The sequence below is a fragment of the Mobula birostris genome, chromosome 27 (genome assembly GCF_030028105.1).
Source record: "Mobula birostris isolate sMobBir1 chromosome 27, sMobBir1.hap1, whole genome shotgun sequence".
NCBI lineage: Eukaryota > Metazoa > Chordata > Chondrichthyes > Myliobatiformes > Myliobatidae > Mobula > Mobula birostris.
In genome coordinates, this window is record NC_092396.1 from 524,265 (window position 1) to 544,974 (window position 20,710).

The window sequence follows — 20,710 nt, forward strand, 5'->3', positions numbered from 1 at the left end:
ATCTGCAAACCTGGCAACAAAACCACCTATTCCATCATCTAAGTCATTGATATACAACATGAAAAGCAGTGGTCCCAACAATGACCCCTGCGGAACACCACTAATCACTGGCAGCCAACTAGAAAAGGATCCTTTTATTCCCACTCACTGGCTTCTACTAATCAGCCAGTGCTCCAACCATGCCAGTAACTTTTCCCTTAAGGAATCTGTGTTGACTCTGTCCTACCTTGTACTGTGTCACCAAGTACTCCATAACCTCATCCTTAACAATTGACTCCAAACACAGAGGTCAAGCTAATTGGTCTATAATTTCATTTCTGCTGCCTTCCTCCTTTATTAAATAGTGAAGAGACATTTGCAATTTTCCAGTCCTCTGGCACCATGCCAAAGTCCAATGATTTTTGAAAGATCATTACTAATCCTTCCACGATCTCTAACGCTACCTCTTTCAGAACCCTAGGCGGTAGTTCATCTGGTCCAGGTGACCTATGTACTCTTAGGTCTTTCAGCTTTTTGAGCACCTGCTCCTTTGTGATAGTAACTACACTCACTTCTCTTCCCTCACACCCTTCAAGATCTGAGAGACTGCTAGTGTCTTCCACACTGAAGACTGATGCAAAAAGAGGGAAAAGCTGAACTATGAAATGAAGCTAGCAAATAATATCAGCAAATAATATAAAAGATTTTTCAAGTATATAAAGAGTAAAAGACAGATAAGAGTAGATATAGGACCAATAGAAAATGATGTTGGAGAAATTGTAATAGGAGATAAGGAGATGGCAGAGGAACTGAACGAGTATTTTGCATCAGTCTTCACTGAGGAAGACAGCAGTATACCGGACACTCAAGGTGGCAGGGAAGAGAAGTGTGCGCAGTCACAATTACGACAGAGAAAGTACTCAGGAAGCTGAATAGTCTAAAGGTAGATAAATCTCCCAGACCAGATGGAATACACCCTCGTGTTCTGAAGGAAGTAGCTGTGGAGATTGCGGAGGCATTAGCAATAATCTTTCAAAAGTCAATAGATTCTGGTATGGTTCAGGAGGACTGGAAGATTGCAAACGTCACTCCACTATTTAAGAAGGGGGCAAGGAAGCAAAAAGGAAATTATAGACCCGTTAGCTTGACATCGGTGGTTGGGAAGTTATTGGAGTCAATTGTCAAGGATGAGGTTACGGAGTACCTGCAGGCATATAACAAGATAGGCAAAGCTCAGTATGGTTTCCTGAAAGGAAAATCCTGTCTGACAAACCTATTGCAATTTTTTGAGGAAATTACAAGTAGGCTAGACAAGGGAGATGCAGTGGATGTTGCATATTTGGATTTTCAGAAGGCCTTTGACAAGGTGCCACACATGAGGCTGCTAATCAAGATAAGAGCCCATGGAATTACAGGAAAGTTACATACGTGGATAGAGCGTTGGCTGATTGGCAGGAAACAGAAAGTGGGAATAAAGGGATTCTATTCTAGTTGGCTGCCGGTTACCAGTGGTGTTCCACAGGGATCAGTGTTGGGGCCGCTTCTTTTTACATTGTACATCAATGATTTGGATTATAGAATAGATGGCTTTGTGGCTAAGTTTGCTGACGATACGAAGATAGGTGGAGGGGCCGGTAGTGCTGAGGAAACGGAGAGTCTGCAGAGAGACTTGGATAGATTGGGAGAATGGGCAAAGAAGTGGCAAATGAAATACAATGTTGGAAAGTGTATGGTTATGCACTTTGGCAGAAGAAATAAACAGGCAGACTATTATTTAAATGGGGAGAGAATTCAAAGTTCTGAGATGCAATGGGACTTGGGAGTCCTCGTGCAGGATACCTTAAGGTTAACCTCCAGATTGAGTCGGTGGTGAAAAAGGCAAATGCAATGTTGGCTTTCATTTCTAGAGGAATAGAGTATAGGAGCAGGGATGTGATGTTGAGGCTCTATAAGGCACTGGTAAGACCTCACTTGGAGTACTGTGGGCAGTTTTGGGGTCCTTATTTAAGAAAGGATGTGCTAATGTTGGAGAGGGTTCAGAGAAGATTCGCTAGAATGATTCCGGGAATGAGAAGGTTAACATATGAGGAACGCTTGTCCGCTCTTGGACTGTATTCCTTAGAGTTTAGAAGAATGAGGAGAGACCTCATAGAAACATTTCGAATGTTGAAAGGTATGGACAGAGTGGATGTGGCAAAATTGTTCCCATGGTGGGGGAGTCTAGTACAAGAGGGCGTGACTTAAGGATTGAAGGGCGCCCATTCAGAACAGAGATGCGAAGAAATTTTTTTAGTCAGAGGTTGGTCAATCTATAGAATTTGTTGCCACGGGCGGCAGTGGAGGCCAAGTCATTGGGTGTATTTAAGGCAGAGATTGATAGGTATTTGAGTAGCCAGGGCATCAGAAGTTATGGTGAGAAGGCAGGGGAGTGGGACTAAATGGGAGAATGGATCAGCTCATGATAAAATGGCGGAGCAGACTCGATGGACCGAATGGCCGACTTCTGCTCCTTTGTCTTATGGTCTTAAAATACTCATTAGTTCATTTGCCATCTCCTTGTTATTATTTTTTCTGGTTATTATTTCTCTGGTCTCAATTTCTAGTGGTCCTTTGTCCACTCTCATCTCCCTTTTTTTTATATACTTGAAAACGTTTTTACTGTACTCTTTGATATTGTTTGCTAGCTTGTAAAAAGCTTCATATTTCATCTTTTCCCTGCTAATGATCCTTTTTGTTGCATTGTGTAGGGTTTTAAAAGTTCCCAATTCTCTGTCTTCCCACTAATTTTTGCTTTATTGTATGCCCTCTCTTTTGCTTTTACATTAGCTTTGACTTCCCTTGTCAGCCACAGTTGTATTATTTTGTCATTTGAGTATTTCTTTATTTGTGGAATACATCTATCCTGCATCTTTTCATTTTTCTCACGATTGTTGCTCTGAGGTCATCCCTACCAGCATCTTCTTCCAATTTATTTTAGTCAATTCCTCTCTCATACCACTGTAATTTCCTTTACTCCATTGAAATACTGCTGCTCAGACTTTACTTCCACCCTATCAAATTTCCAGTTAAACTCAATCATATTTTGATCATTGCCTCCTAAGTGTTCTTTAACCTTAAGCTCCCTAATCTGCTCCGGTTCGTTACAAAACACCCAATCCAATATAGCTGATGCTCTCGTAGGCTCAATGACAAACTGCTCTAAAAGGCCATCTCATAGGCATTCAACAAACTCAGTCTCTTGGGATCCATTTCCAACCTAATTTTCCCAATTGACCTGCATGTTGAAATTTCCCATGACTATCATGACATTGCCCTTTTGACGTGACTTTTCTATTTCATGTTGCAGTCTGTGGTCCACCTCCCAGCTACTTTTGGGAGGCCTATATATAACTGCTATCATGGTCCTTTTACCCTTGCAGTTTCTAAACCCAACCCACAAGTATTCGTCCGATCCTATGACACATCTTTCTACTAATTTGATGCCATTCTTCACCAGCAGAGCCGCACCACCCCCTCTGCCGACCTTCCTATCCCTCTAATATAATATGTAACCTTGGATATTCAGCTCCCAACTCCAACCATCCTTCAGCCTTGATTCAATGATGGCCACAACATTATACCCGACAATCAGTAACAGTGCAACAAGATCATCCACCCTAGTTCTTGTACTCCGTGCATTGAGATATAACGCTTTGAGTGCTGTATTTGCTACCCCTTTTGATTCTGCATCACTAATGCACTGATACTCACCCTGCTGGCTGCAGTTATGTCCTATTCATCTGCCTGCCCTTCCTGACAATCTGACTCCACGCTATCTTTGCTTTTTACCATCTGTCCTATCCTGCGTCCCTTCACTCCAGTTCCCACCCCCCTCCCCACAGCTCTAACAAACCTGTCCACAAGAATATCAGTTCCCCTTGGGTTCAGGTGCAACCCATCACTTTTCAACAGGTTATACCTTCCCCCAGAAGAGATCCCAAAGATCCAAGAACCTGAAGCGCTGCCCCCTGCACCAGCTTCTGTGCCACACATTAATTTGCCAATTCATCCTGTTCCTACCCTCACTGGTGCGTGGCATAGGCAGCAATCCAGAAATTTCTATCCGGAAGGTCCTGCTTCTCAACTTTCTACCTAGCTCTCTAAATTCTCTTTTCAGGACCTCTTTGCTTTTTCTTCCTATGTTATTGGTACCAATGTGTACCAAGATATCTGGCTGCTCTACCTCCCTCTCCAAAATATTGTGGACACGATCCAAGACATCCCTGATCTTGGTACCGGGGAGGCAACCCATTCACATCCACAGTATCTCCTGTCTGTTGACTCCCCTTTCACTACCACTTCCCTTTTCTTCCTCTTTCCCTTCTGTACCACGGACCTATGCTCATTGCTAGTAACCCAGTCTCCATGGCATTCCCCCGGAGGTCATCTCCCACAAGGGCTCTCAGTACTAACTGCTTATTCACATTTCCATTTCTCCTGACAGTCGCCCAGCTACCTACCTCCTGCAACTTTGGGGTGACTACTTCTTGGTAAATCAGATTGATTATCCCCTCACTCTGCCATACAAGCCGAAGGTCATCCAGCTGCTGCTCCATATCCCTAACACAGTCTTCAAGGAGCTGTGGCCAGATGTAATTTGTGCAGATGTAGTTCCCTGGGAGACTCTGAGTCTTCCAAGTCTCCAACATCCACATGAAGAACACACAACAGCCAGTTACTGCACTAAGTACAGCAAGAGAGAGAGAAAAATGGAAGCTTAACAGAAACTTACCTGGAGCCACAGTCCAGAGGCAGAAACTCATGATCCCCTGGGATTGTCGGCTGCCTACTACTACCCAGAGCCAACGCCGCTTTTGAGTCAGAGCTTGACACTCATACCCTCACCACTGACCTACTCCCTACAATGGCCACCCCGCTTGTTCCTTCTGTACCTTTAAAGAAGTGTTGTCGACCTGCGAGAAACCTTGTCACTGTGGCCTGCTCCTGCTGCCGATTGGACCGTTGGAATACGTCATGACATTTGTAGTGTTCATGGGGTCAATGTCCATTCAAAAACTGGATGGCAGAGGGAAGAAACTGCTTCTGAATCTTTGTGTGTGTGTCTTAATGCTTCTGTACCTCCATCCTGAGAACATGGCATGACCTGGGTGATGGGGATCCTTAATGATGGATGCCACTTTTTTTTGAGGCAGTGTTCCTTGAAGATCTCCTGGATGCTACAGAGGCTAGTGCTGATAATGGAGCTAGCTAAGCTTACAACTCACTGCACTTACTTCAATCCTGTGTAAACCGCCCCCCTCCCCTCCCCACACATATACCAGATGGTGTTGCGGCCAGTTAGAATGTTCTCCATGGTACTTCTGTAGAAATTTGCAAGTGTTTTAGCTGACATACCAAATCTTCTGAAACTCCTAATGAAATATAGCTGCTGCTGTGCCTTCATTGTAGCTACATCAATATGCAATGTAAGTACCATCTCTTATTTAAGACCAACTTGCTACTTTCAATTGCTAACGAGTGAACTTCAGCAGGGGAGGGGTTGCAGTCTAGGACCAGAGGGCACAGCATCAGAATAGAAGGACATCCCTTTAGAACAGAGAAGAGGAAGAATGTCTTTAGCAGGGGAGCAGTGAATCTGTGAAATTCATTGTCACCGATGGCTGTGGAGGCCAAGTCATTGGGTATATTTAAGGCAGTCTTGATTAGTCAAGGCATGAATGAATACAGGGGAGAAGGCAGCAGACTGGGGCTGAGAAGGAAATGGATCAGTCATGATGAAATGGAGGTGCAGACCTGATGGGCCAAATGGCCTAATTCTGCTCTTATATCTTATGGGTCCATGAATAAAAATAGTTGGGAACCCCTTGCTGGATGAACTGAGCAATGTAATCAACAGGCATAAAGCAACGCACCCTGATGCCTTCCTCATCATCTTGGGGAATTTAAAGCAGGCCAGCTTGGAAAAGTCTCTATTTATCACCACTTATAAGACCATAAACCACTTGTGGAACCAGATCCAACATGTTGGATCTCTGTTATACTACCATCAAGAACACTTACCATGCCATTCCACATGCACACTTTGGAAAGTCTAATCATGTGGTTATTTCTTCAGTGGTTTGATCGGGGCACGACTGCACAAGCACATGGACGTCAGCCAGTGAGAACAGTGAGAAGAGTTTAAAAGGAGACAGCCTTATAGAGCGGGCAACGGAGTAGAGGGAAACAGAGTAGGAAGGCTTTGGCTCAACGGGGCTTCGGTATTAACGGGTCGAGGCGAGGTAGGTTGCCTGAATAGAATACAGACAGGAGGTATATGTATGAGGCCAGTTTTCTGTGCTCGGTGTTAGATGTGGGAGGACCGGTAGACTCCCAGCCTCCCGGATGGCCACATCTGCACCAGGTGCGTCGAGCTGCAGCTCCTTGGGGACCGCTTTAGGGAACAGGAGATGCAGCTCGATGACCTTCATCTGGTCAGGAAGAGTGAGGAGGTGATAGAGAGGAGCTATAGGCAGGTAATCACACCAGGGCCTGGGAGACACATAAGTGGGTAACAGTCAGGAGAGGGAAGGGCAGGAGTCAGAGGCTAGAGAGTACCCCTGTGAATGTACCCCTTGACAATAAGTACTCCTGCTTGAGTACTGTTGGGGGGGGGGGAGGGGGAACAGCCTGCCTGGGGGAAGCAACAGTGTCTGCGCCTCCAGCACAGAGTCTGGCCCTGTGACTCAGTAGGGTAGGGAAAGGAAGAGGATGGCAGCAGTGATAGGGGACTTTTTAGTTAGGGGGTCAGACAGGCGATTCTATGGACGTAGGAAAGAAGCACCGATGGAAATTTGCCTCCCAGGTACCAGGGTCCAGGATGGGAAGGAGAACAGCCAGAGGTTGTGTTACATAATGGTACCAACAACATTGGCAGGAAAAGGGCGGGGGTCCTGAAGGCAGACTACGGAGAGTAAGGAAGGAAGTTGAGAAGCAGGACCACAAAGGTACTCATCTCAGGATTACTGCCTGTGCCATGCGACAGTAAGTATAGGAATAGTGTGAGATGGAGGATAAATGTGCAGCTGAGGGATTGGAGCGGGGGCAGGAATTCAGATTTCTGGATCATTGGGACCTCTTTTGGAGCAGGAATGACCTGTACAAAAAGGATGGGTTGCACATGAATCCCAGTGGGACCAATATCCTGGCGGGGAGGTTTGCTAAGGCTGTTGGGGAGTGGGAACCAAACTGAAGAGATGGAGGAAGAGGCAGTTAGCTCACAACTAGAGAAAGCTTGGAGACAGTGCAAGAGGGAGGATAAACAGGTGATAGAAAAGGGACGCGCTCAGACCAATAGTTTGAAATGTATCTGTTTTAATGCAAGGAGTATTATGAACAAAGTGGATGAGCGTAGGGTGTAGATCAATACTTGGAGCTATGATGTTGTGGCCATTACAGAGTCTTGGATGGCTCAGTGGCAGGAATGGTTACTTCAAGTGCCGGGCTTTAGATGTTTCAGAAAGGACAGGGAGGGAGGCAAAAGAGGTGGGGACATGGCACTGTTGATCAGAGATAGTGTCACGGCCGTAGAAAGGGAGGAACACATAGAGGGATTGGCTATGGGGTCTCTGGGTGGAAGTTAGGAACAGGAAGGGATCAGTAACTCTACTGGGAGTTTTTTATAGAACACCCAATAGTAACAGGGACATCGAGGAGCAGATAGGGAGACAGATTCTGGAAAGGTTTAATAGTAACAGGGTTGTCGCGGTGGGAGATTTTAATTTCCCAAATATCGATTGGTATATCCCTAGAGCAAGGGGTTTAGATAGGGTGGAGTTTGTTAGGTGTGTTCAAGAAGGTTTTTGACACAATATTTAGTTGAGTCTACAAGAGGAGAGGCTGTACTTGATCTGTAATTGGGAAATGAACCTGGTCAGGTAGGTGTCAGATCTCTCAGTGGGAGAGCATTTTGGAGATAGTGATCACAATTCTATCTCCTTTACCATAGCATTTGAGAGGGACAAGAATAGACAAGTTAGGAAAGTGTTTAATTGGAGTAAGGGGAAATATGAGGATATCAGGCAGGAACTTGGAAGCATAAATTGGGAACAGATGTTCTCAGGGAAATGTACGGAAGAAATGTGGCAAATGTTCAGGGGATATTTGCATGGAGTTCTGCATAGGTACATTCCAATGAGACAGGGAAAGGATGGTAGGGTACAGGAACCATGGTGTACAAAGGCTGTAGAAAATCTAGTCAAGAAGAAAAGAAGAGCTTATGAAAGGTTCAATAAGCTAGGTAATGAGAGAGAGCTAGAAGATTATAAGGCTAGCAGGAAGGAGCTCAAGAAAGAAAAGGATACAAAAATAGGCTGAGAAATGGCAGATGGAGTTCAACCTAGGTAAGTGAGAGGTGGTTCATTTTGGTAGGTCAAATATGATGACAGAATGTAGTATTAATGGCAAGATTTTTGGCAGTGTGAAGGATCAGAGGGATCTTGGGGTCTGAGTCTATAGGACACTCAAGGCTGCTGTGCAGGTTGACTCTGTGATTAAGAAAGCATATGGTGCATTAGCCTTCATCAATCGTGGGATTGAATTTAGGAGTCGAGAGGTAATATTGCAGCTATATAGGACCCTGGTCAGACCCCACTTGGAGTACCGTGCTCAGTTCTGGTCGCCTCACTATGGGAAGGATATGAAAACCATAGAAAGGGTGTAGAGGAGATTTACAAGGATGTTGCCTGGAATGGGGAGCATGCCTTACAAGAATAGGTTGAGTGAACTCGGCCTTTTCTCCTTGGAGTGACGAAGGATGAGAAGCGACCTGATAGAGGTGTATAAGATGATGAGAAGCATTGATTGTGTGGGTAGTCAGAGGCTTTTTCCCAGAGCTGAAATGGCTAGCACAAGAAGACACTGTTTTAAGGTGCTTGGAAGTAGGTACAGAGGAGATATCAGGGGTACGTTTTTTACGCAGAGAGTGATGAGTGCGCGAAATGGGCTGTCGGCAACAGTGGTGGAGGCGGATACGATAGGGTCTTTTAAGAGACTCCTGGACAGGTATATGGAGCTCAGAAAAATAGAGGGCTATGGGTAACCCTAGGTAATTTCTCAGGTAAGGACATGCTCGGCACAGCTTTGCGGGCTGAAGGACCTGTATTGTGCTGCAGGTTTTCTGTGTTTCCATGTTCCATCTTTGTCTTGGAGACCAATGTCAGAATATCTTTCAAGAGGGTGAACCCTTGCAAGGCGACAGGCCCCAATCGTATACCTAGTTGGGCTCTGAAAACCTGTGCCAACCAACTGGCAGCTGTGTTGAAACACATTTTCAATCTATCATTGCTATAGTCAGAAGTTCCCACCTGCTTCAAAAGGGCAACAATCATAACAGTGCCCAAAAGCCTTAACTGCTATTGTCTAGTAGCACTGATTTCCTCTGTGATGAAGCACTTTGAGAGGTTGGTTATGGCTAGAATTAACTGCTGCCTCATCAAGGACCTGGACCCAATGCAATTTGTCTATCACCACAACCTACATCATGCTGCTGCTTATTAACTACAGGTCAGGATTTAATACAATAACTCCTACAGTTCTGATCTAAACACTCCAAGACCAGGACCTCTGTACCTCCCTCTATAACTGGATCCTTGACTTCCTCACCGGAAGACTATAGTCTTTGCCGATGGAAAATAGCATCTCCAACTCACTGGCACTGGCTCACCTCAAGGATATGTGCTTAGCCCACTGCTCTACTCTCCGTACACCCATGACTGTGTGGCTAGGCACAGCTTTAATACTCTCCATAACTTTGCTGACCACACAACTGTTGATGGTGATGAGAAGGCATATAGGAGCAAGATATATCAGTTGGTTGAGTGGCGTCACAGCAACAACCTTGCGTTCAATGTCAGTAAGGGTGGCGAATCTGTGAAATTCTTTTTTGTAGACAGCTGTGGAAGCCAAGTCATTGGGTTTAGTTAAAGTGGGGGTTGATAGGGTCTTGATTAGTAAGGGTATCAAAGGTTACAGGGAGAAGAAGGAGAATGGGATTGAGAGGGATAATGAATAAAACATGTTGGATTAGCTGAGCTGACTCGATGGGCCAAATGGTGGGGAATTTGTTATTACAGTCAGGTGTGGAGGCCAGGTCATTGGGTGTATGTAAGGCAGAGATTGGTTGGTTCTTGATTAGCCATGGCATCAAAGGTTACAGCGAGGAGGCCAGGGAGTGGGGCTGAGGAGGGGGAAAAAGGATGAGCCATGACTGAATGTCAAAGCAGACCTGATGAGCCTAATGTCCTAGTTCTGCTCCTATGTCTTATGGTTTTATGGTTCTACAGTACTGTGCAAAAGCCTTTGGCACATATATATAGCTAGGGTGCCTAAGACTTTTGCATAGTACTATAGTAATTTTACGTATTGCATTGTATTGCTGCAAAATAAAACAAATTTTATGACATATGTGAGTGATGATAAATTTGATTGTTATGGGTCTCTATTGTGGACTGCAAGTGGGAAGTGGACAGAGATAGGAGCATCATGGTCTGGAAAAGAGGAAGGGAAAGGAGAGGGAGTGGGAAGCACCAGAGAGATATTCTGTGATAACCAATTGTTTGGAATCAAATGACCTTGCCACCCATGCTACCTCTCACACCTGGCACTCCTTCTCTACCACCTGTCCCACACCCCACCCATGGCATTACACCTTCGCCATTCCCAACATCCTTTACTTCTACAAACACGAGGAAATGTGCAGACGCTGGAATTTCAGGCAACACACATAAAAGTTGCTGGTGAACACAGCAGGCCAGGCAGCATCTCTAGGAAGAGGTACAGTTGACGTTTCGGGTCTCGGCCCAAAACGTCAACTGTACCTCTTCCTAGAGATGCTGCCTGGCCTGCTGCGTTCACCAGCAACTTTAATGTGTGATCCTTTACTTCCACTAGATTTACAAACTTGCTTACACACCTTAGACTTTTGCACGGTACTGTATGGTCTTTCTAACTTATGGTCCTTCTAACTTATGGTCCTATGGTCTGGTGGTCTGATGGTCTGATGGCCTGGTGGTCTAATAGTTCCGTGGTCTGATGGTCTGACGATTGAACTATATCTCTTGTTCATCTCTGCAGTAGTTCTCCTTGCTTTAGAATGTTAAACTTTACATTTGCAAAGATTAGAATTTTATGTGTTAACTGATAAAATCTCTGTCTTTTCACTGTCTAACAATAATTTCTGTTTTATAAATTTACTAATTTCTTGTGAAATTAATTAAACCAATATTAACAAACATGAACTTTATAAATAGATCATACACCAGCTCTTAATACCTGTTTCATGCAATCAGTTCCAACTGCCTTTGAAATAATCCACATTTGGAGTCACACATATGAACAATGCTAGCATGCTTATAGTCTCTGTGTATTTGTACTAAAAATAGTTTTTCCACTGGCTGAACTGAGTATTAATAGTATGCACAAATCCAACTAATGAAAAAATAAAATAAAATAACTTCCAACTAATAAAAAAAGAATCAGAATCAAGTTTGGTATCGCTGGCACAGGTTGTGAAATTTAACTTAGTGGCTGCAATACATTGTATTAAATAGTTAAATTAAAAATAGTGCAAAAGCAGAAATTATATGTGAAAAAATTGAAGTAGTGTTCATGGGTTCACTGTCCATTTAGCAATCGGATGACAGAGGGGAAGAAGCTGTTCCTGAATCGATCAGTGTGTGCCTTCAGACTTCTGTACCTCCTTCCTGATGGTAACAATGAAAAGAAAAGCTCTCAGGCCTTTTTTCACTGGTCTCTTAAATCTAAATAATCTCCCTCAAATGATAACTGACACGTCAGCTTTTTTGAACTATCCCCCTAAACTGTGGATGCAGACTCAATTGACATTTTCAAATCTGCAAACACGAGGAAATCTGCAGATGCTGGACATTTTCAAATGCAGCTCAAAACCTACTTATTTAACCTTGCTTTTAATTAACATCCTTGTTTTTTTTAATTTTGTAATTATTTTTATTTTTATTTTATTTTCATGTTTGTGCCTTATCCCACTGTAAAGCACTCTAAACTACATCGTCTGTGTGAACCGTCCTCTATAAATAAGTTCGTTTTATTATAATTCTTATTTATTGCAGCTGGAACTGCAGTAGAATCATGTCTTTTATGCTGTTTTACATGTCAATAGTTTCATCCTTTGGAGTCAGGTCATCAAAGGTAACGGGGAGAAGGCAGGAGAATGGGGTTGACAGGGATAATAAATCAGCCGTGACGGAATGGCAGAGCAGACTTGATGGGCTGAATAGCCGAAATCTGCTCCTATGTCTTATGGTTTTGTAGTTAGGTGAAGTAATGTGTTTCATTGTGGGTATTCTTTACTCCACTGATTTGTCATATCTTTGTGATACTTTGACAGGGAATTTGCAGAGCAGCAGAAGACTGCAAAAGCAGAAATTATGGCTAAGATCCTTAGAGAAGAAAATAATATGGAAAAGAAGAAACAAATCAATCCAGGATTATTCCCCAAAACATCTAAAACACTAAATAATGTTTCAGGGACAGAGAAACATAGAAAACAATTGTACAAATACCTGGGGAATATCTCTGAAGATAAGGAATCTATTGGTATTGATGAAGTAAGTAAAGTGATTAAGTTGGTAGTTAATCATACTATATTAAGTATATATAGCTATGTCACTATTTACAAAGTTGGATGTAGCAAATCTTATTTAGAAAAACACATTTAGCAAATTTTAACAGATAGGGCTTTATTCTTTGGACTGAAGGAAGATGAGAGGTGACTTGATAGAGATGTAAAAAATGGTAAGAGACATAAATCGAGGAGAGAGCCAGAGACTTTTTCCCAAAGCAGAAATGGCTAATACGAAGGTAAATAATTTTAAAATGATTTGAGAAAAGTATAAGGGAGATGTGTAGAATGTCCTGCGAGGGGTAGTGGTAGAGAGATACATTAGGGACATGAAAGAGACTCTTAGATAGGCACATGGATAATAGCAAAATGTAGGTCAATGTGGGAGAGAAGAGCTAGATTGTCCTTAGAGTATGTTAAAAGGTCAACACAACATTGCAGGCTGATATGCCTGTACTGTGATGTAATGTTCTATGTTCATTTAAGTGCTGAATATAAAAAGTTTGTCTTAATATTATGATCTGGATATCAAGGTTTGTGTAAAAAGATTGCTCTTTGTAAGGTTTGAATAATACCTAAGATGTAATGAGAATATGTATTCTTATTTCTGAACTTCCATATTATAGTAAAGTGAGCACTCGAGTCGAGCATGATATTCTCCTAGGTTATTCCCTTAGTGGAGAACACCTATGTATGACTTTGTTTAACCTGGAAGTCTGAAGCACAGGTAGCCACTACACGGTCCTTGACAGATCAGTGTCAGGGTCCAGTGGAATACAAGACGCCTGGTGCATATTATATACTTATTTCATTGAATGACTTTGCAGTATATCATGATTATATCAACCCTTCTAATTACAAGATGGGGCAAAAAATTAAAGCCAACGGTGGTAGTAACTTGCTGAACATGTATAGTATCATAGAGTCATAGAAAAGTACAGCACTGAAACAGATCCTTTGGCCCATCAAGTCCATGCCAACCTACATAAACTGCCTGGTTCCATCGACCTATAGCCAAACTATAGCATTACGCGTAATGTGTTTTTCTGCTGTAAAAAGAGCAAAATCCTCATGTCCAAATCTGTCACTAATTCTGTAGCTGTTGGTGTAATTAATCAGTTGAAACTTTTTTTATATCAAGTTATTTAGTTAATGACGTGAGCTATTCAGACGAAACTTTTGTGACTTTACCACTGTAATTATCACTGCGGTAATACTTCTGGAGCAAGCTGTGGGAGTCTGAGAGAACACAGGCTGCAGATGCCCAAGGCTTGGCAGGCAATGAAAGAACTGCCTAATGAAACAAAAGTGCAGATAAATAAATGGAAGCAAAGAGCAGCAGGTTGGAGTGAAGGAATGGGGTTAGGGAAAAGGGCACCAAGAAACATCATAAACACAAGACATTCTGCATTTGCTGGAAATCCACAAAATGCCACTGGAACTCAGCAAGTCAGGTAGCATCTTTGAAAATGAATAAACAGTCAACATTTCAGGCCATTATTTACCCCGATGAAGGGTTTTAGCCCAAAATATGGACTGTTTATTTTTCTACATCAGTGGTCCCCAACCTCCGGGCCGCGGACCGATACCAAGCAGCGAAGCATGCAGGGGTGCAGCGGTAGCCGGCATAAACAAGCTAATTAATTAGGTGTCGTCCAGAAGCCAGTCTTCATTAGAGGAACTGAGGTGGAGAGGGTCAATAACTTTAAATTCTTCTGCATTAAGGATCGACGTTTCTCTCTCTGAATAGTGTCACAGGATCTGTCCTGGGACCAGCACATAACTGTCAATACAAAGAAAGCACGACAGCACCTGTGCTTTATTAGAAGTTTGTGTAGATTCAACATGTCACCTGGGTCCTGACAGCCCTGTCTTTTCAGCCTGCCTGGGCTGGAATTTAAATTGACCAAACAACGGAACAGCTAAAGGCTCCAGCGCCCTGGAAAGAGGAATGAACATCGCATAGAGCAAATGAAATTGGCAATCGCCTCTGAACTAGGCTGACATTTACATGCCAGGCACCTAATTAATTAGCTTGTTTATTTTGGCTTTTTTCTTAAAGATGTGCTGGGTGCGCTGCACTACCTCTGCACCCCTGCATGCTTCGCGGCTCAGTATCGGTCCGCGGCCTGGTTGGGGACCACTGTTCTACATGGATGCTGTCTGACCTGTTGAGTTCCTCCAATATTTTGTGTGTGTTGCTCTGGATTTCCAGCACCTGCAGAATTGTGTCTTGTGTCTAGGGATCTACACTATTGTCTTACTTCATTTTCCTTCTTACACAACTGCATTGGCATTCCTAACATGCCAATATATGGGAGCATAACAATGAAACTACATTGTGATCAATCCCTGTAGATACACAAGAAAAATTACATAAATTTGTTTTCTTTTATAAGCAACGAGAATATCAAGTCCTCTCATCGGATTCAGAGGAAGAAACAGTCATGGGAAAGAGCCAAGATCATCAGGTGCCAGACGTTAAAAATGATGAGGATGAAGAAAGTCTGAATCAGCCTGAATTTTCTGGACTTTGGGATTATGAGCAGAAGCCATGCCAGGTATAAACAAAAATATTTAATTGATAAGCAATTGTATAATATTTTCCCAATCATTGAGTAGAGCACAGAGAGGAATGGGAAAGTATGACTCAGAAAAAGAACATAGACTGTTACAACGACAGGTATATCACTTTGGATACTGTTGGGGGGGAGGGTGGGGAGTTGACTTAATAGAGGAAAGTCACAATGGTCAGGTCTCTGGGACTGAATCCAGCTCCTGGGACTCAGAAGAGACTGGGGGAGAAAGGACACGTTCTGGTGGTAGGAGATTTGTTAGAGGAATGGACAGGAGGTTCTGTAGGCAAGAATGAGATTCACGGATGGTATGTTGCATCCCAGGTGCCAGGCCGTGCGACATCTCAGGTCAAGTCCTCAGCATTCTTAAGTGGGAGGGTGAACACCAGAGGTCATGGTCCATGTAGGTACCAATGACCTGGGTAAGAAGAGTGACGAGGTTCTGCATAGGGAGTTCAGAGAGTTAGTTCTAAGTTAAAGGGCAGGACCTCCAGGGTTATGATCTCAGGATTGCTACCTGTGCCATGTGCTAGTGAGGCGAGAACTAGGAAGATTATACAGTTTAATATGTGACTAAGAAGATGGTGTAGGAGGGAGGGCATAAGATTCTTGGATCATTGGGCTCTCTTCCAGGGAAGGTAAGAGCTATACAGAAGGACCGGTTTGCACCTGAACTGGAGGGGACTAAAATCCTAGTGGAAAGGTTTATTAATGCTGCACAGTGAGGTTTAAACTAGCGTTGCAGGGGAATGGGTGCCAGAACAGTTAGTAGGGAGGTTGTGAAGGAAAATGTTGGTAAGACATCAGACAAAGTTAAGAATCAAATGGTTGACCATGAAGCAACTAGTGCCCTGAGCTGCGTATATTTCAATGCAAGACGTATAGTAGGAAAGGCGAAAGGAAGATGAGTTAGCTGGTTTACAAACAGAGGTAATGTGTAGTGAAGAGAGGCTGTGGATAGAGCAAAATTGCAGTCGACAGGATAAGTTGCAACGTAAAAGATGGACAAAATTAAAAAGGGTGAATACAGGACTGAAGGTGTTATATTTTAATGGGCACAGTATATGGAATAAGGTAGAATGAACATAGCACATTTGCAGATTGGCATGTGTGATGCTGTAGCCACCACTGAATCATAGCTGAAAGAAGATTATAGCTGGGAGCTTAATGTCCAAGAATACATATTGTATCGATAGGATGGATAGGAAGGCATATGGAGCGGTGATGCTCTGTCGGTAAAAATGAAATCAAATCATTAGAAAAAGGTGACATAGGTTCTGAAGCTGTTGAATCATTGTAGATGGAGTTAAGGAAATGTAAGGATGAAAAGACCCTGATGGGAGTTGTACACAGACCCCCAAACAATAATGAGGATGTGGTCTACAAATTACATTGGAAGATAGAAAATGCTTGCCAAAAGGGCAATGTTACAATAGTCACGGGGGATTTCAATATGCAGTTAGATTGGGAAAATCAGGTTGGTGCTGGATTCCAAGAGGGAGAATTTCTAGAATGCCTACAGGATGGCTTTTTAGAGCAGCTCATGGTTGAGCCCACTAGGGATGAGCTATTCTCAATTGGGTCTTGTGCAATGAATCAAAATTGATTAGAGAGCTTAAGATAAACGCACCCTTAGGGGCAAGTGATCATAATATGATAGAAGTTGCCCTGAACTTTGAAAAAGAGAAGCTAAAGTCAGATGTATCAATATTACAGTGGAGTAAAGGGAATTACAGAGGCATGAGAGAGGAGTTGGCCAGAATCAATTGGAAAAGAACACTGGTAAGGATGACAGCAAAGCAGCAATGGGTGGAATTTCAGGAAACAATTCGGAAGGCACAGGATATATAAATCCCAAAGGAACAAGTATTCTGAAGGCATGATGACACAACCATGACTAACAAGAAAAGTCAAAGCCAACATAAAAGCCAAAGAGAGGACATATAATAAAGCAAAAATCTGTGGGAAGTTGGAGGATTAGGAAGCTTCTAAAAACCAACAGAATTCATTAAGAAGGTAATGATGAAATATGAAAGTAAGCTAGCCAATAATATTAAAGAGGATACCAAATATTTCTTCAGATACATAAAGTGTAAAAGAGAAGTAAGAGTGGATATCGGACTGCTAGAAACGGTGCTGGAGAGGAGGTAATGGGGGACCAGGAAATGGTGGATGAATTGAATAAATATTTTGCATTAGTCTTCACTGTAGAAGACACTAACAGTATAGTGGAAGTTCCAGATATCAGGGGTGATGAAATGAGTGAATTTACCATTATTACAGAGAAAAGGTCTGAAGGTACATGTCACCTGGACAAGATGGTGTACACCCCAGGGTTTTGAAAGATGTGGCTGAAGATATTGTGGAGGCTTTAGTAACTATCTTTCAAAAATCACTAGATTCTGGAATGGTTCCAGAAGACTGCAAAATTGCAAATGTCACTCCACTCTTCAAGAAGGGAAAGGGCCAGAACTATAGGCCAGTTAGAAAGATAGAAAGATTCTAGCATGGATATAACAGTGGCTGATTGGCAGGTGACAAAGAGTAGGAATAAAGGGAGCCTTTTCTGGTTATCTGCCAGTGGCTATTGGTGTTCCACAGGATTCTGTGTTGGGACCTTTTTTTTTCTGTTATATGTTAATGATTTGGATGATGGAATTGATGGCGTTGTTGCAAAGTTTGCAAAGGATATGAAAATAGGTGGAGGGGCAGTTAGTTTTAAGGAAGTAGCGAGGCTTCAGAAGTACTTAGTAATACACACAAAATGCTGGAGGTACTCAGCAGGCCAGGCAGCATCTATGGAAAAGAGTACAGGCGATGTTTTGGCTGAGACCTTTCAGCAGGACTGAAGAAAAAAAGATGAGGAGTCAGAGTTAGAAGGGCGGGGAGGAAATAACACAAGGCGATAGGTGAAACTGGGAAGAAGGTGGGGTGAAATAAAGAGCTGGGAAGTTGAATGGTGAAAGAGATACAGGGCTGGAGAAGGGGGAATCGAATAGGAAAGGACTGAAGAAAGAGGGGGAGGAACACCAGAGGAAGGCGATGGGCAGGAAGGGAGATAAGGTGAGCGAGAGAAAAGGAGATGAGGAATATAGAAGGTGGGGGGCATTACCAGGAGTTTGAGAAATCAAAGTTCATACCATCAGGTTGGAGACTACCCAGACAAAATATAAGATGTTGTTCCTCCAACTTGAGTGTGGCCTAATTGCAACAGTAGAGGAAGCCATGCTCACCACAACAGCAGAAGAGGATTTCCAGCAAGATTTTCTCTTGTTTGTGTTCAGTAGTGCTTAGACAGATTGGGAGAATGGGCAAAGAAGTGGCAGATGGAATACAGTGTCAGGAAGTGTATGGTCATGCACTTTGGTAGAAGAAATGAAAGAGTTCACTATTTTCTAAATGGAGAAAAAATACAAAAAACTTACGTGCATTGGGACTTGGAAGTCTTTAAGCAGGATTCCCTAAAGATTAATTTGCAGGTTGAGTCCGTGTTGAGGAAGGCAAATGCAATGTTAGCATTCCTTTCAAGAGGACTAGAATATAAAAACAAGGATGTAATATTGTGACCTTATAGAGCACTGGTGAGGCATCATTTGGAGTGCTGTGGGAAGTTTTGGGCCCCTTATCTTACAATGGATGTGCTGAATGAAACTAGAGAGGGTTCAAAGAAGGTTCACAGAAATAATCCCAGGATTGAATGGCTTTTCAAATGAAGAGCATTCGATGGCCTACGGGCCTGTATTCAATAGAATTCAGAAGAGAGAAGGGTGATCTTCTTGAAACCTATCGAATGATGAAAGGCCTTGATAAGTTGGATGTGGAAAGGGTGTTTCCTATGGTGGGAGAGTCTAAGACCAAAGGACACAGCCTCAGAATAGAGGAGTGTCCTTTTAGAATGGAGGGGAGGAGGAATTTCTTCAGCTGGAGTGGTGAATTTGTGGAATTCTTTGCCACAGACAGCTGTGGAGGCCATTCTTTATGTATATTTCAGGTACAGGTTGATAGATTCTTGATTGGTCAGGGCATGAAGGGAAATGGGGAGCAGAGGAAGATTAGATCAGCCTTGGTGAAATGGCAAGCAGACTCAATTGAATGGCGTAATTCTGCTCCTTTTCCTTATGGTCTTATAAGATAAGAGCAAAATTAGACCATTCAGCCCATCGAGTCTACTCTGCCGTTCCATAATGGCTAATTTATTATCCCTCTCAACCCCATTCTCCTGCCTTCTCCCCCTAATCTTTGACCCCCTAACTAATCAAAAACCTATCAACCTCGGCTTTAAATGTACCCAATGGTTTGGCCACCACTGTTGTCTGTAACAATGAGTTCCAGAATGAAATCCATTAATAATACAAAAGGACTTTATAGTGCCGTGGTTGTGCAGATTAGAAAGGAAGTGGACTCAAGCTCATTGATTGGCTTCACAACAAGAAGGTCTTTCCTTTGCTAGTGCATAACCCATTCATGGGGGTTCAAGTCTGCATCCTGATGTTTAGTGTTGATTTATTTTATTCAAGGATGCAGCGTGGCACTGCACTGCCCACAACCTGCCAATTTAACCTTAGCCTAATCACAGGACAATTTACAATGACCAAACAACCTACTAACTGGTACATCTTTGAACTATGAGAGGGAACCAGAGCACATGGAAGAAACCCAAATGGATCACAGGAAGAATTTACAAACTTTCTTACAGACACTGGAACTGAACAACTTTTGATGTCCCAAGCTGTAATAACATCACGCTAGCCGCTCTGCTATCATATCGCCCCATGTCTGCAGAGCAAGGGACGGGACATGGTTTGAGACAGATTGATTGATGGTTGCTGGAAGGTCTTCTGTCATGTGGGCTGGGCCTGGTCAAGGGATGGAGTGAGTGGGACAGGGTTAAAGGAAGCTGGGAAAGGGTCAGTGACAAAAGGATGAAGTGATAGGTAAGTTGGAGGTAGGTTTGTAGGAATAAGGAATTCCAGCGAGTACAAGCCCAGAACCATAAAATCCTCCTCATATCACATTCCGGGAATCAGTTTTATGAAACTCCTTTGAACCCTCTCCAATGTCAACACACCCCTTCTAAGATAAGGGGCCCAAACCTGCTCACAATACTCCAAGTGAGGCCTCACCAGTGCTTTATAAAGTGTCAACATTACATCCTTGCTTTTATATCCTAGTCCTCTTTAAATGAATGCTAACATTGCATTTGCCTTCCTCAACATGGACTCAACCTGCAAATTCACCTGTAGGGAATCCTTTGACCCAAAACATTGACTGTACTCTTTTCCATAGATGCTGCCCGGCCTGCTGAGTTCCTCCAGCATTTTGTGTGTGTTGCAAAGATTCCCAAGTTCCTTTGCATCTCAGTTTTTTGAATCTTCTTTCCACTTAGGAAATAGTCAACCCTTTCATTTCTTCCACTAGAGTTCATGACCATACACTTCCCAACACTATATTCCATCTGCCATTCTTCGCCCATTCTCCTAATCAGTCTAAATCCATCTGGAGCCCTTCTACTTCC

The 20,710-nt window shown here is 43.0% G+C and overlaps 1 protein-coding gene across 1 annotated transcript in view; it reads left to right on the plus strand.

Annotated features, from left to right (window-relative positions):
• The window catches only part of cfap74 (cilia and flagella associated protein 74), a 404,620-nt gene that overhangs the window by 227,476 nt on the left and 156,434 nt on the right, over positions 1 to 20,710 (plus strand). The window contains exons 12-13 of the mRNA XM_072244753.1: positions 12,386 to 12,605; positions 15,019 to 15,180. Of these exons, the coding sequence (XP_072100854.1) occupies positions 12,386 to 12,605; positions 15,019 to 15,180 (382 nt within the window). The remainder of the gene's footprint in view (positions 1 to 12,385; positions 12,606 to 15,018; positions 15,181 to 20,710) is intronic.